The 17,405-nt window shown below is 41.1% G+C and overlaps 2 protein-coding genes across 2 annotated transcripts in view; both read right to left on the bottom strand.

The window, feature by feature from the left end:
* The window catches only part of LOC308461293 (uncharacterized protein), a 392,813-nt gene that overhangs the window by 138,475 nt on the left and 236,933 nt on the right, over positions 1-17,405 (bottom strand). The window lies entirely within an intron of this gene.
* The window catches only part of LOC308461869 (uncharacterized protein), a gene marked incomplete at its 3' end in the record, with an annotated part of 48,956 nt that overhangs the window by 16,545 nt on the left and 15,006 nt on the right, over positions 1-17,405 (bottom strand). Inside the window, exons 3-5 of the mRNA XM_080979034.1 lie at positions 14,380-14,671; positions 11,038-11,877; positions 8,584-8,811 (exon numbers count right to left, since the gene is read on the bottom strand). Coding sequence (XP_080835160.1) covers positions 8,584-8,811; positions 11,038-11,877; positions 14,380-14,671 — 1,360 coding nt within the window. The remainder of the gene's footprint in view (positions 1-8,583; positions 8,812-11,037; positions 11,878-14,379; positions 14,672-17,405) is intronic.

Below are 17,405 nucleotides of genomic sequence, written 5' to 3'. Positions count from 1 at the left end.
AAACGCTTCCACCATCATACGACTGATCTTACGTCCTTCTTCAGGTTACCACCCAAAATATTAAATCGAAACGAGTATACTTACGGTGCCCCCTGGTATAACTCTCAGTGCAAACAAGCAAGACAGCGCCTTCGTGCTATATATAATGTATATAAGACCTCCGATGCATCTACTCTGCCAGCTAGTTATGCACAAGCCAAGCAAGTTTACAAACGCACACAGAAAATTGCCAAACGTGAGTGGCAACATAATCGCTGGCAGGCCTTGATTACTGCTTCAAAATCACATAGATCCAGGGAATTCTGGTCTCTGATTAACAGAAGGGTGAGGAAATACCCAAGGGCAGTCATCCCTGCACCGACATGGGAATTGTTCCTGAAGAAATGTTTCTCACAGGCAGATGCTCCCTCCGACCATCTGATGCATCTGTTTTCCCACCTACCTATTTGGCCTCCCACCGATCCTGACGAAATAGCCAAGCTAATAGCCCAGCTGAAATCGGGCAAAGCCCCAGGGCCCGACCTGATCCCTGCTGAAGCCATCAAACTACACCCAAAATGGTGGGCTGGCATCTTGGCCAAAACCTTCGACGCAATCAACGCTTCTGGTCTCATCCCCAAAATATGGAAGGAGGCCATTATAGTACCAATTCATAAAAAAGGTTCTCCAATGGAGCCGGAAAATTACCGTAACATCAGCCTCCTTTCGATCATAGGGAAAATTTATGCCAGCTTTTTGCTGACGAAACTATTGCGATGGGTAGATGAGACTAACCAGATTGGCCACGAACAAGCAGGGTTCAGAATTAAACGCTCTACAACTGATCATGCGATAGTTCTTTACCATCTGGCACGGAAGTACTCCTCCCCTCCCCGGGGCTACCTGTGTGCTGCTTTCTTAGATCTTAAGGCAGCCTTTGACAGCGTTCCTAGAAATATTCTGTGGGAGAAACTTGCGAAACAGGGCATCGATAGAAGACTCTTATGGCTTATAAGTCAGCTCCATGAAGGTACCCATGCCAGAGTGAGACTTACTCCTGCGGGCGACCTCACAAATTCGATACCAATAAACAAGGGAGTGCGCCAAGGATGTATATTGGCTCCCTGCCTATTCAATCTATTCATCAGCGACATGCGAGCACCCCTAGTCAACTCATCTCCAAGTACACATGCGCCTAGACTAGCGGATTACCGCTGTCCACTCCTTTTATATGCGGACGACGCGGTAATTCTATCTTATACACGTGTTGGACTAACCAGAGCTCTGAAGATCTTTGCCACATATTGTCAACTCAACCAATTAACCATCAATCATGCTAAATCTAAGATTCTGATTTTCGCCAGAAGTCGGAGATTATACGAATGGAAGCTTGGTGGAGCAAAAATAGAGCAAGTCCTAAAATTTCAATACCTAGGAGTTATTTTTCAATACAATTTGGGGTGGAAAGCACATATTCAACACCTACTTAACAAGGCCAAAACTCTGTCATATGCGCTCCTCCGATTTTTCTTTTCGGATGGAGCTTTGCATGTTCCCTCGGCCCTAAAGGTGTTCAAGGCAAAAGTGGTTCCCGTGCTTGCTTATGCTGCCCCGCTCTGGGCCGTGATGACAGACCTTGCTCCTCTTGAGACTCTGCAAAACCAATTCCTACGTCGGCTCCTAATGCTCCCCCTGTGCGTAAGCAACGCAGCCATGCGACTAGAATTGAAGATCGCATCCTTAGAAACTTGCCTGTGGAAGCAAGTCTTCAACTATTGGTTATCATTGTGGCATAGATTACCAGACCATTACCTTGCCCAATGCTTATGGCGAGATGAATTCTCCAGCCTTTGGACCAGTAGAATTCATGCCAAACTCCTGAGCTATGGAATCTCTCCCTTAGATTCCCTAAAACTAGATCAAATCACTGCTCAAAGACTGATCCGCCAAAGACTGGATGACATCGATTTACTGCGAAATTATATGCTGGGGGGAGGTGTTTGTTCGCCCCAGAACATTGGTATCACTTTAACTTACTGCGTTCCATCATACCTCTCCTCCCTTTCGACTGTTGCCCATAGGCTGGCCTTCACCAAAGCGAGGTTTAACGTTTTTCCCTCCAATGTCCTGAGACATAGATTCTCAAAGGGCCAAGCCTCCGCCATGTGCGAATGTGATAAGGAGACGCCGGAGTCGCTTCAGCACATTATGTTCACTTGCCCCTTATTCAAGGTGCCACGGGCAAATTTGTTGGGATCAATCATACAGAAACTAGAGGGTACTCCACCAAAATTCCACCTTGCCCAAATCTTGCAGGATAAGGATACCCATACGACCCTGAAAGTGGCTAGGTTCCTGGTCGCTGTCCTTACCCAAAAGCGTTGCCAAGGAGCACCACAAGCTAATTAAGGCGTAGTATGCCATTCCATCTTATAGTATTTTATTGTTATAGTAGTGTTTTAGCGGCTGTTTTTTCCCACGTGCACAGGCTGTTATTTATGTCTTGTTTTTATCTGTATGGGCCTACGGCCGTAATAAATTATTATTATTATTATTATTATTATTATATTAAGGTAGGGAACAGCTAGAATCAATGATAGTCTATCAAACCTATATCCTTCCTGGACTCTTGTCAGCTAGTCAGAAGGTCTGGGGACAACATTTAATTTTCTTTTTATTTGGTATTCCATAGGCTTTTTCTTGTCTGCTGTTTTGCTTTCCCCTCTCATTGATCACCACCATAGGGGAAATTTTAAATATTGAACTCCTTCCCTGTGAACATTTTCTGCATTAACTATGTTTGAATCCCACCTGATTAAATGTGTTGTGCCATGTGATAGCCTTATCATTGATTGTGAAATCTTGATCTGTTACAGCCTCTGGATCCATCATTCCTACTTTCACACTTGCAAACGATTGGTTTGGGAAAGCAACCCAGTTTATTATGTCATATCTAGCTGCTAATTCACCCTTCTCATTCAAAGACACTTTATCACCAGCGCTATTGTTAAATATGATGCTTCTCAGGAAAGGAAGAATCTCGAATGAAAAAAAATCAAAGGCAGATTTTACAAAATAATAAAAAAGGAACAAGATCATTCTAATATATCATCCTAATCTTAATACGCTCCAGTCCCTTCTGTAGAAGGAAAATGCAGACTATACAGGCAGTGACCAGTTTAGGTATGTCTGAGATGTGCATGACCACACATGTGTGCATGGCACCAATCCCAGAAATCACCTGAAAATGTCATGAAAATGACACAAAAAGGGGCAGAATGGAGTGGAATGGGGTGTCCTTATGTTTGCTGCCTGTAAACATCGTCATTCCTGAAATCATTAGATTTCATTAGATGACAATAACAATAACAGAGTATTCTATTTGACCATAATAATTCATAGAGTGATTTTTTTTGGGGTGGGGGAATATTTTTTGGAACTATGACTCTCATCATTAGTGACCATTGACCTTGCTTTCCTGGGCTGAGGAGAGTTAGAGTCAGGCAACCTCTGGAGGGCTCTAAATCAGCCATTGTTAACTGTGAATCCGTATTCAAGAAAAAAGAAACTTTTTTCTTATTTTTTCTTTTCCCACTTTAATATTTTTTATTATTTTCAATTAATTCACATTACATGTTAATTGCCACACACCTTCAACATTGTACATAACATTAATATATTATTTCTGCAAAGGCCCCACATCTAACCCTGCAACTACCTCCCCTTATACCCCAAAACCCGTGTGATTTCCTTTACCCACATTCATGATATCCAACTTATTACTTAAAAAACCCCTCTAACATTGTGTTCATTTTTGTTCATTACAATAGTCATTCATCTATTTTTAAAAAAGAAGAAAACATAACTTCTTAACTTAATGGGTTCAGTCTACACTTATCCAGATATTTCTAACAGAATGATTTTGTGCAATATATTCTTCAACACATTTCCATTTCTTTCTTAATTTTTGTTTTGATTGCAATCTGATTGATGCTGTCATCTTGGCTAGTTCAAAATTTGGCTAGTCACAAAATTTAATTTGCCACTCTGAGATTGAAGGAGTCTCCTCACTCTTCCAATTTTTGGCCACCAGTAATCTAGCGGCCACTGTAGCATACAAAAAACCTCTAACCTTATTCTTGGGAATGTGTTCTGAGACTAGTCCAAGAAGAAACAACACCTCAGGTCTTTTTTGGAAGGTTATTTTATTTATTTTTTTCAATTCCTTGTAAATATTGTTCCAGAAGGACTTAATCTTGACACAATTCCACTAAATGTGGTATAACAAGCCTTCAGCCTTTTTACATCTCCAGCATAGATTTGAAGGTAATTTATAAATTTTTGCCAATTTAACTGGGGTCATGTACCACCTATAGAACACCTTCATGATATTTTCTTTAATAATAGTACACACAGTAAAAATTATATCATTCTTCCATAACTTTTCCCATCCCTTAAACCAAATTGCATAGCCCAAATCTTGTCCCCATTTTATCATAAATTCTTTTGTTTGTTCATCTTTTAATTCCCACTCAAGTAACAAATTATACATTTTAAAAAGGCTTTTCTTTGTGTTTTGTAGAATTTCTGATTGGAATTTAGACTCTTCCTTCAAGTAGCCAATTTTCTTATCATGCACAAATTTATCATTTAGTTGGTAGTACTGAAGCCAGCTAGTGAAACACTTTCTTAGGTATGCTCTGAATTGTGTGCCATCATACACTAATCTGGGTATTAATTATTTGAAACATTACCTGCCAAGATTGCAGATTTCAAACATCCCATTGATAAGCTTAAAAGAGATTCTGGTTGATGGGGTGTGGGTCTTCTGCAATGCAATTGCCATGTCTAAATAAACATAGCCTTGGATAGACCTTTACTCTAACCAAAGGATGAAGACTTCTGTTTCTTCCACCAAAGCAGTATGTGCATCTGAAAATCTACATCAAGAAGTTTATACTAAAGGGAACCAGACCCTCAGATAAAAAGATATCATACCCTTTCATTCAATGGGGAAAGGAACAATATGGTGGCAATAAAATTAAATCACAGGTGGAAAGATAGAATTGTGTGTGAAAAATGATGATGATGGTGATCATAACAATAACGATAATTTAATTCAGAGTTTTTATTGCAACTTGAGATTATAACAGAAAATTCATGGTAGATCTGGGGAATTTGTTATTTATGATAATAACTATGTGAAAATTTGAATTTGTCCTTGGAAATACAGTATTATCATACATGAAGAAACACAAAACATAAGCATGCCTGTAAATCAACTTTCCCCCCATATTTCTTCTAAACACAAATACAACTTAGCATCACTGTTAGCATCACTGTTGACTACCTGCCCACACAATAGAGGGAGGATCTTACCTGGGAATCCTCACTTGGCTCTAGAGCTTCTTCGGGAAGGATGTCGCTGGACTTCCTCGCTCCAAAGGTAGGCCTGGGGTCTTTGGCCTCCCCCCCCCGCGACAGGGCTCCCAAAGGATGGCGGGGGGTGTAATAAATCCCAGAATACTCCCTTTAAAAGGGGGCCCCCTTTCCCTGGTGGGCCTGGCTGCCCCGGAGTGTTGGGTGGTGGCACGGGGGCCTTCTTGCTGGCCCCCCGTGCCTGCGGGGGCATGTGGGCCGTGGGGGGAGGGAAGCAACGATGCACGCAGCCTAACCCTTTCCCCCGCAAGGCCTGGAGGCCCCAGAGCACGGCGGATGGTGTCGGGGGGGGGGCCCGGGTCTCCCACCAAGGCCTCGTCAGACAATAGTTTGCAACAGAGAATGGCTAATGAATTGAGTCAGATTCATAACCAATGGCAATTAACCACTATTTTAAACTCAATGGAGAAGACTTGAAAAGTTGAAGAAGTTAGTACATATATTTGGTTTGAAAAAATGGCTCAATTTAATATCTTTGTATGCAATTAAATTCCTAGATATTCCTCCTTATTAGCTGGTCCTTTGTGTTCAAGGAAGGCCTCAAGATAATTATGTAGCATTTGGGGCCAAAGATGCAACCTAGTAACCCAGCACTAGAGGACAAAATGGAGAAGATCTCCACAGCCACCATGTATTTTCCTTTTGTGCTTAAATAAGAAGGAACAAAAGACAACCAAACACTGCAAAACACCAACATGCTGAAAGTAATGAACTTGGTTTCATTGAAACTATCTGGCAACTTTCTGGCCTGAAAAGCCACAATGAAACTGACAGTGGCCAGAAATCCCAAGTACCCCAGAACACAATAAAAAAGAGTCACAGACCCTTCATTGCATTCCAGTATGATTTCTTCAGTCAGAGAATGCATATCCAAATGTGGAAATGGAGGAGCAGTACATAACCAAACAGCACATATAATGGCTTGAATAGTGGAGCAGCCAAGAAGAACAGAACTGGCCAATCTTTTCCCCACCCATTTTCTCATCCTGGATCCTGGCTTGGTGGCCATGAAAGCCAAAACCACAGTAATGGTTTTTGCTAAAATGCAGGAGACAGCCACTGAGAATATGATGCCAAATGCTATTTGTCTTAAATAGCAGGTTACTATGTTAGGTCGGCCAATGAATAGCAAGGAGCATAGGAAGCAAAGCAGTAGAGAGATGAGAAGAGAGTAGGTGATCTCCCGATTGTTGGCTTTGACGATTGGGGTGTCCTTGTTCTTAATGAAAATCCCCAGCACTGCAGCTGTGATTAGAGAAGAAAACAAAATAAACGAGGCTAAAGTGGTCCCCAAGAACTCCGTGAAAGAGAGAAAGTTAAGGGTCTTAGGAAGGCAGTTAGCTTTGTTCTTGTTTGAGAATTGACCTTCTGGGCATTGGAAACAGTTGTCCATATCTGAAAATGGGACAAAGTTTGTATCAATCGCTCAATAATCAAAGATGACAAACTCAGCATAGAACTGTCTGATTAAATAAGAGTAAATGGGAATACTTTCTGAAAGTTTCTTCCTCTACATTGGTGCCATTGCTCTTTTGGTCTCAGAACATCCAGCTGGGATTAAGAAAGCTAGATCATTTCAGCATTCATCTTTGACACATACATACACGCATGCACACACTATCAGAGTAGACCTTTCTTCTTGTATTTACACTTATATAAAAATATTTTGATATTTCTTAGGTAAAACAATAACAAGACTCTGCAACCATACATGTGGGAGGTGTATACATTGAGAAATCAATGTAAAACTACACTGGTGGTGTCAATCACTATGGATGAAGCACAAATCTCTGTCTTCCAGAGATTTCTACTACACCCATGATATGAATGTTCTGTATCAAAATGTACATCAAAAACACATGCATCATTCGACTTGAAATAAGAGAAAAGCATTGCAATGGTGATGAAATCTTGCAGTATACCAAACACTTTATCTGGACTTGATATAAAATGTTATGGATCTGTGTCAGAACTAGATAATTGTCATTCACATTCTGTTTTAGGGAACTATGCTGAGAGCAGAAAAAGGGGATTCAATGTGCAATCCATCATTTAGGTCACTATGTCTTCTACCATTCTGGTCTGAAATCTTTCCATCCGGACACGGAGTGCAATCATAGCAACAAAATGGTTCCCCCTCCTTCTTTTTTCTGCTGTAGCCTGGATGACAGTGATCATTACATCTGGCAAGTGGCAGCACCTATCCATTAAAAATGGAGAGAAATAAATTGATGTACCTTTACAAACAGACACACACACACACACACACACACACTGCTGCTGTTGAGAACATTGGGTCGCATAGTAAATGAGATTTAAGTGATTCAAAAGCATCAAATCCCACAAGAATTTTGTACATTAATGCTAGATAGATAGAAAGGGAAAAGGGGGGAAATTGATTTTGAATGTGTGGCTTTCGGACAAATTGATTCAAGCTCATCATGGGCCAGTTGCTGATTTCTTCACAAGCTGTTTCTTCTACCTTTCAGTAAGATTAGGAATGAGAATGCAGAACCAGTGAAAAGAACAGAGCAAGGATACAGGACACTAGAAACAACCAGCTTACATTTTTGATATCAAATTCTGTTCTTAATTAAGTTTGGTTGGTCTAAGAAAACTCCTAACATAGAACTAAGAATGGCCAGGATATTGCACCAGGACTTTATTATACAAGAAAAATCTGCTCACTAGAAAAATGACCCTTTGAAGTTGATGCCATGTTCATTTTTTTCATTTTGTCAAGATAATACAGTAGGGCAGCAGTTTTACATTTACCTTCTCTTGCACTGACTTACATTTATTTATTACAATGTTTTAAAATTTGGATTGGCCTTTATACTTTTTAAATAATGAGGTGTTAATATATATGGGCAGTATATAAATGAATTAATGAGAGAGAAAATAATCACTTAGTCAACCACTCTGCTCTATGATTTAGTCCCCCTTATATGTTACTGAGAATAATAATAGAACAGGGTGTGAAGAATTATCAAGGCTCATTGTTGGAACTCTTCCCATTTAGCACTTGCTCTTATATTTTCCATGTACATATAAATAAGTAGACAGAAGGTTTGACTCTCCTACTGAATGGAATCACCTGGCGTGGGTCTTTATTGTGCCTGTTACTAATTTAAGTTTTATCTTATTTCTATATTTGGATCCCACCTGGTTAAATATTCTGTGCCATGTGATAGCCTTTTCATTCACTGTGAATTTCTGATCCGGTAAAGCCTGTGGATCCATCCCTCCTACTTTCACTCGTAAAAACGATTTGTTTGGGAAAAGTACCCAGTTTACAATATCAAATCCAGATACTAATTCACCATTCTCATCAAATGACACTCTGTCACCAGCACTGTTGTTAAAGGAGATACTTCGCAAGAAAGAGTGAAGCTGGAATGAAAAAAAGTGCAAGCCAAAAAATTTAAAAAGAGGGACTTTTGGCGAGGCAAGATAGTGAGTGCCATAGCCGCACTGAACTCCTAAGGACCACCAGAACCAACCAAGCCGCTTGTCTGTTCCCCACACCACCTTCACCATCACAGCAATGAAAAGGGAGCCCAGGGAGCCCAAAATGACAAGTGAAGAGGCAGCGCAGAGCCTCACACACCCATACCCTGACAATCTTGATCCCACCAGGACCAAGAGAGCCCCAATGAAATTCCTAGACTGGAGGCCTCCAACTTACTGCTGCTGCCATCACCACCACCACCACTGCCAAGTGAGAATGGCAGGAGGGGACCGAGAAAGTCAAGGTAGCTGTGAGGGAATGTGCAGCCTAGCCCAGGCCTGACACCAAGCCAATATCCTTGGTAACTGGCGCAAAAGAGCAGACTGGGGCCCAGTGAGGAACCACATTCTGGGGACCACACTGGGGAAAGACAAATGCCACATGGGCCCTCCCCTGTCAGCGGAGATGTGCAGACAGGGACAACCCCCCCGCCCCCCACATATTTTATTTTAATTTTTAATTTTCATTTCATTTATTATCAATATTTTCAAAACCCTTTGAAGAAGTGTAATGGCGGTGCCCATGTAAGGAGACCTGTTATATACACAAGCCCCTGTTTATTTAATTAATCTCATTAAAGAATTTATATGATTACAAAACAATAAAAAAAACTATGGGGAGATGGCATAGGCTATGAAATTAATGCCACCCAGTGGACTAGAATGTGGTCTAAACCTCCCTTATCAGTGAAAAGAAAAGAACTCACTATGAAACTCACTTACAGATGGTACCGAACACCACAGAAACTGGCCCTGATACACCCAGGAACCTCACAAAAATGCTGAAGAGGCTACACTTCCACAGGAATATACCTCCACATGTGGTGGGAACGCCCCCAAACCCAACTCTTCTGGACAACAGTCGTACAAGAAATACTGTAATTTTTGCTCCATAAGATGCACGTGAACATAAAACGCACCTCGTTTTTAGAGGACGAAAGGGGGAAAGCCCCAATTTTTTGAGGATCAGCTCAAAGTTGTCGAGCTTACTTAGCAAAGGGGGGGGGGGAATCCTGTTTTTATAGGGTTAAACTCACAGTTTTGCAGCTTCTTTAGGAAAGGGAAAGGAGTTGTTTCTACAGTTTCCAGAAATATAATCTAATCAGCCAATCACATGTCGCTGGGGAAACAAACAGCCTCCGTCTGCAGAACATTCAACAATGGAGGCCTGGGCAAGGGGGCGGGGCCAGAAAGGGAGCCAGGGATCGACCACATATTCTCTCCATAAGACGCACAGATATTTCCCCTTACTTTTTAGGAGGAAAAAAGTGTGTTTTATGGAGCGAAAAATACGGTAAGCAAAATGACTTAACAGGTACCAGAAGTTACCCCAGAACGGGCCCTACTGAACATCTTCCAAAATAACAATTCCCACCAGTGCACCAATAGGACCAATGGGGAGGTGTTATTGGGGTGCTATTTTTATTTTGATTAAATATATTGTGGCTTTTATGTTGATCTTTTCTGTGAACCTCGGGGTATAGGGAAGTATATATGCCTTCCTTGTCTTCTGATGTAAATGGAGAGGAAATAGTGAGATAACTGTTTCTTTTTGCAAAATTCTTCAATTTGTGCATATAATTGGCACTTGTAGAATTAATCACACCCAGCATATTTAAGCAGTAAAATATTATACTTAACAACACCAAATCATTATATGTAAAGTCATAAAAATAACAAAAAAAGAAAAGAAAGAAAGATACTTGTGTGGGACAATTACAAAAACAAAAACCAATGCTCCAGATCCATAGTAGGCTAATACTTTCTTAGGCGATCATGTTTTGCAACATTTTAGTTGGCCTAATGAATATGTTGCCCTAATATGGATTATATAATATAATAATTATGTGTCTCTATAATAGGGTAGAAAAGTTTGTTTGTTCCAAATAAATAAACCAGCAGTTTTTTCCTGTTCTCTTTTAACTCTGGAATTCTATCCACCTTTTGTATTATTAATAAAAAATTACAAGGAGAAAAGAAGTCACGTGAGTGGGCAAAGTATTCAAGGAACACAGGACATTGTTAGCAGATATGTGCATACAGCTTTCAAAGAAATTAACTTTGGATGAGAAACACTACCTGCCAAGGTTGTACTTTTACTGGACTCACTCTACCTCTGTTTGGCATGGCTCTGTGTTTCCGCCTGGCTGAGTACATCTTATGTAAACTATGTCCTATGGCATGAACTGCATTGTAGATGGTGTAGCTTTGGCCAGTCATACTCATCTCAAAGAGTGTCCCAGGGAGGCTCTCCAAATTCTCTTCACCACTACAGGCAATATTATTATTTTCCATGCCATCCATAGAATCAGAATATAAGCAGCTGAATGCCTTCTCCCAGAAGAGCAAAATAAACCCATCTTCATTTTTTGATTTAGGACGAACAGTCTGCAGGAATTTTCTGAACCCCCTCACTTCATTTAAGTGTATTGCAAAAGTGAAGGCACCATCAAAGACTTGCATATCCATATCCGTCTGTGTTGTGTCTGCTGAGAAATCCCATTGGGCTGTCATGATCCATACTTTCCCTACAGCTAATGGTAGGCTATCCTCCAGTGCTGCATATGCATATATTTTAAATAACAAAAAAGAGATAGTAACAGTTTCTGCATTTACAACCAACACTTGAACACTGGCATTCGATAGATAAATAGTTCCGTCCAAGATGGAATCAAAGGAAGTAAGTATATCTGCCACTTGAGAGGTGGCTGGAATTTTCCACTTGAGGGCTATACAGATTCCATTTTTCAAAAGCATTGGAATCAAGGTCTGGAAAAACTTGTCTCCATTATCATCATCCATTGTGAGGATCCCAACCCACGTCCATTGAAAATGCAAAAGAAATTGAGCTATCCCTTCATACTGATATTCTTCATTGGGCACCATCCGGTAGAATGAAGGGAGATGGATTTTAACATCAGTCACTGGAGCAATTACACAATAGGCAATCTAAGTAAAAAAAAAATATTAAATTTCAGTAAAATGTCAGGAAAGTCTTTTTTCCCGGAGATCATTGGGTGGGGGGGGGGGGGTGACATAAGATACTCCTGAAAAGTCATAATGGAGAAAACAAATGTCTTCAGACTATATAGCAGGGACTTGCCACTGACCATCATTCGATACGAGTTTTTAGCCCCCTAAAAACTCTGATACCCCATAATTAAATACAATGTACTCCCATAGAGACTACCTTACACTGCGTTTAAAAACAAAATCGCATTTGAATAGAAACAGTTTCTCAGGTGGCTAATCCTAGTCTTTATAACCCTGTACCTTCTTCCAGAAGGCAAAAGCTGTAAGAGATCATTTCCAGGGTGCGCACTATCCTGCACTATCTCTGCAGCTTTCTTATGACACCTGGAAGCATAGATTTGATCCAAGGTAGGGAGAGTGCACCAAATTATTCTCTCCACAGTCTTTACAACCCTTACAAAGTGGCCAAATTGTTTCCACTTTCTACTTTTTGTTGTTGTTGTTAACTTTAAAAAAGTTCAAGCTTTGTTACTCAGCTTTCCCCTGCCCACATATCCTGGAATGACTTGAGAGAAACATCACCTCATATTATGTTGCACTTCTGTCAAGGCATTCTTGGAAGTGTTGCTGTCCAGCAATGGTGTACCCACCAAATGCTATAAACCTAAAGGTCCCCTCTTCAGAGAACATGAAAGATGCTCTTTCCTTTCAGTGTTCTCCAATGACTGAATGCTTTTGTGGGAATCTAGGGAATGAAAGTGGGCTAAGGGGTAGAGGGGGTAGATCGAACTTTTGAGTGTGGAGGGAACCATTTGTCTAGTGTGTTATGCCTGTTCCCATTTACATGTTCTAATTGTGCATTTCCACATTGCATAGGAATGTTGTATGCACTTTATAAACAATCCCTGCCCAATTTTGGTTGGCTACACTTTGGCACCTTTTTTTATTTATTTCACAAAATTTATACGCTGCTTGGTTTTTTAAAAAAAAATCTCAAATGACCATTTACAAGCCTACTTTAAAATATGTAAAAGTTAATAGTTAAGTTCTTACAAATGCAGCATGGGTATTATGTGGCACTTGTAGTAGTGTTAATTCTGTCGTTCAAAGCAGTCGAGTAGGCACACATAGAGTAAGGCATTTATGGTTTTTTTCATGACCAAGTTGTAATTTACCGCTTGTACCATTTGTGTTTCGAGACCCCAAGACCCACCCCCCAAATAAATACACACGGACACTTATATTAGTTTAAGTTTTTGAGCAAAATTTTGGCCACAACTTTATTGAAATACAATCACATGAGCGGTATTGGCTCAGGCATTGACTCCCCACTATAACTGACTCCACCTCTCAGGGTGATCATCCAATGGGGTAAACCAAACGAAGGAGCTATGTCGATGAGGACCAACGTAAGCTCACCCCGGGGTTCCTGTGGTCCTGGCATGGCCCTAGCCCCTCAAGCAGACTTTGGACGAGATACAGGACCCCCCGATTCCTTTAACGGAATACACAGTTCCTGGAGGGGCAGGTGATGGCCGCACCTCCCCTCCCCACAATCCAACTGAGCCAATGTCTAACCGCCACCTTACAAGTTGTGACGATTTGCCAAGGGGTAGGCGAAAACCAAATGGCTAAAGCCAATCTGCCAAAGGGAAAAATTCCTACCCAGCCCCTGTTCCAAAACAGGCAACCCAAACCAAAGCAAGGCCAAGCGACTCTACCTAAACTAGGGAGGGTGGGCAGGTGTTCAACAATGCGAAGTAAGTGCCCTTCCTTGCGTCACACTGCCATTTTTAAAGCCCCTGGGATCACGCCACTCACTGGCTGTCAGCTAAAATCACCTGGTGTGATCCCAGGGGGATGGCCAGGACCTCTTACTCCCCCCCTATTTTAACCCTATCAGGTGAGCTCTTGGGTCCCGCGCGCAACCAGGACCCTCTGTCATGAGGATCCCATTTCTTTGGTTGCTAGTATTTTATTGTATATTTTATTTAAATGAAGAAGGGAGACTTCATTAATTAGATCATTTAGTCAGTTGCTAGGTTTCTTATTCTATCTTCGACTACCCATTCTATGCCAGAGACACTGAAATGAGGTGTCACAATTGCCAGTGGGAGATGCTCTGGCCCAGCTGCAAAACATACCCTTGAGTGGTGGCAATTCCATTTGTAGTTGTTTTGGGGAGGGAGGGAGGGTTACCACTTGTGCCTTCCCATAAAGAATGGGATTAATTGTTCGCTTTTCCTCTTGCATGAATAGGGGGCCAATTACACAGTTGTGTTAACCACACATTCATTGTTTGCTGACACTTTCTTTCCAAAAAGAACAAAAGAGAAACTGAAAAGGCCAACAGTAGAAAGGTAAATATTATCCAATAATAATAATAATAGTAGTAGTAGTAGTAGTTATTAATTATATCCCACCCATCTGGCTGGGTTTCCATGTGGGAAAGCTGCACAGCCAATCCAAATATTTTACCTGTGGAATCTTGTAGATGCCTAAAAGAGTAGCCATGTAAAGGGAGATTTCAGAGTCGAGTCCTCCAATGACGGCCATCAGATTCTTCTGCTTATTGCATTTGAAGTTGGGGACTACAGTTTTATGACTGGAAAGAAGTTTCAGCGTGTTCTGATGAGTCATCCTTGCATTTGTATAACTGTCATAAATGTGGAAGCCGAGGCTGACATTTGGTAGAAGTTCAGGGTTCTCGTTTATCTCCTTGACAGCAAATGCCAAGGACAAGATACGCTGGTAGCTCTTTGTCCTTGAACTGAAGAAAGAGTTAATTAAGGCAGATATATAGCTCTTCATCAACCATCAATTTTTTAGATTACATCTAATTGGAAGGAATATTAGGAAAGAATCTTGCCCGCTTTGTAAGTTAGGATTTAATGATGTTGGAAAACTTTGCAATTAATAAAGATTGATCACTGGTATAATATCTATGGCTCCATTTCCCCTTTTTATTAATTGAAATATACTCGGAGTTGAGAGTGGATTTCATGCTCTTTGTTCAGCTCATAGTGGTGAGGTGGAATGGAAGTTCCCCCACAATATCTGCTTTATATACATTGTTTACACAATGGGCTGCACGTGATTGGCTAATTTCGGGATTCTACTGTAGGCCAATCAGGTTGTGGATTCACTTCCACCTGGAGCTGGATTGGGTGGCTCCTGCGGACCAATCATACTGCTGCATTGTTCTAGGACTAATCAGAATGCTGCATTCTGAATCCTATTGTTCTAGGACCATTCAGACTGCTGCATTTTGGATCCTATTCAACTCAGTACATAACATTAATAAATGTTTATTAATATGCATATTATTTTTCTAACAACTCCCCCCCCCCCAATGTTTTAATAACCTTCTTGTCAGGTAACACATTATGCATTTTTGTTTCTTTTATGTATTATACTTCAGTTGTATTTGTTATGTTGCACTGGTTTTAAATGAGATCTTGTGCACAACACACACACACACACAGATATATATATATAGATTTGTAATGATTTGTTGAGTCTCTGGACCATAATAAAGATTGATTGATTGATACACACACACACACACACACACTTTATATAACTTTGCAGTATTGGAGGAATAGTAAATAAATAAATATCATAACTTAAGATGCACAATAGTAGTGCTTAAACATTTATTGCTCTGAACCATAGATCTTAAGATTTCAAAGGGAAAGCATTAATAAATCCAAAATCATATTAGTTGTGTATAAACTGAAGAATATGCCAATATGCACGCGAGAAGGTACACAATATTTTATTCTCAGTCAGTTTTGATTAGAAACTACAATGCTCTTATACATTTTCTAAGGATTAAACTCAACTGCCCCCAAACACACATACGCACACACACATATGCCATTGTTCAGCCCCTATGGAAGATTTGAAATGCCACATAGGAATCCTGGCTTCTCATGAAACCAGAGTGGGGTAGGGAAACAAAGCTGAAGGCAGGTTGCACAACAGCAGTGGCCCTGGCAAGGCAGCAAGAAGGGAGCAACACTGCAAGGGGGAAAGCGGTGGTTCAAACACTGGTAGAAGTTTCGACTTCTGGGGTGGCGCCATCGGTAATGGCGGACTCCCTCTGACTTGGAGGGACCGGCTCTGTGGGAATCGGGTCTGTACCGCTACGGCGAAGGGGGGACCCTTTAAAAATCACAGGCGGGTGAAGCCTGTGAACGTGGGACTCGGCGGGCACCTTTCGCGCCCTCCCAATTCGCAAAGGGACCCAATTACGGGCTCCAGAGCGAAGCGGGGTGAGTGGCGCGGTGCTGTGAGTCAGCTGCTTCTTCCGCGGAACGAAGCCACACAGCCGTTACCAGAGAGCGCTGTCTTCTTCCTATGTCAATTCGACTACAAAAAGCAACTACCCGTGAGTAGGACAAATTGGAGAGGGAAAAAAGGGAAGGAAAAAAGGGCTTAATTTGGCACCGAAGCGGGAAGGCATAAACAGGAAGTCCGCCTTCCGTTTCTTGTAAATAGACTAAAGCAAAGAAGCTGTAAGCTAAAAACCTGGAAAGCCGATCGGGAAGGACTACAATCCAAACGTCAAAATAAGTGATTTCCCCCCTTGGTTGCAGGAGAGGAGGGGGGAAAGGTTTTGAACTATATTTTCCTGCAAAAGAGAGGGAAGGAAGTAAGAATCCACTGCTTAAAACCTGGGAACGGGCTGCCAATGGACAATAAGACTGCCGTATTGTGAAACACGCTGTCTGTGACAGAGTACTTTTTGACAGCTAGCTCTGCAAAGGAGATACATTGTTTCTCGTTGTCTCCTCCTGATTTTAAAGTGACTGAGAAGTAACTGAAATTGAAATTGTTGCCTATTTGGTGAAATGGGGGCTTAAAAAGAGTTATTTTTTAAAAAAGCAACAAGTTTTGACTGTTACAGTGTCCCCCTAGAGGAAATCTTCGAAATTGTTACAACAATTGAGCCAGGGGAATTTTCCACTTCAAAACAAATTATAGCCGTGGGATTGACCTTGGGTTCCAGCTAAAGTGTTATGGCAGATGGCAAAGAAAAAGTAGATTTGTTCCAAGACAAAACAACGAGATCTGGGAAATCCTGGCTGCAGCGAAGAGCATCAACATCTGGCCCTTCTGCACCATCAGCGGCTGCAACTATACAATCTAAGTCAAAGGCTATGGAATCTGAGGATGTTTTAGCACTTGCACTAGGCAAAATAAATGAATTGCTGGAAAAATTAAGTAAACAAGTGGCTGAAGCATCAACTAAAATTGACCAAAACACCCTAAGCATTAACAATCTGGGACAAAAGGTGAACACTAATACAGAAACAATAGAGAAATTGTTACAGGAATCTACTTCGACCCGACAGATCGCTGAAGAAGCCAAGGAAAAAGCAGTTGCTGTAGAGGAGAAGATACCAGTTATACACAGGCAACTTGAGGATCACAGGTTGACGCTTTCTATGATTGAATTGAAGGAGAAACAAACGAATTTGAGGATCAGGGCTGTGCCT

The sequence above is a fragment of the Podarcis pityusensis genome (assembly GCF_964106645.2).
Source record: "Podarcis pityusensis genome assembly, chromosome: 13".
NCBI lineage: Eukaryota > Metazoa > Chordata > Lepidosauria > Squamata > Lacertidae > Podarcis > Podarcis pityusensis.
The sequence above is the reverse complement of the archived record's forward strand: the minus strand, read 5'-3'. Positions and strand labels throughout refer to the sequence as shown.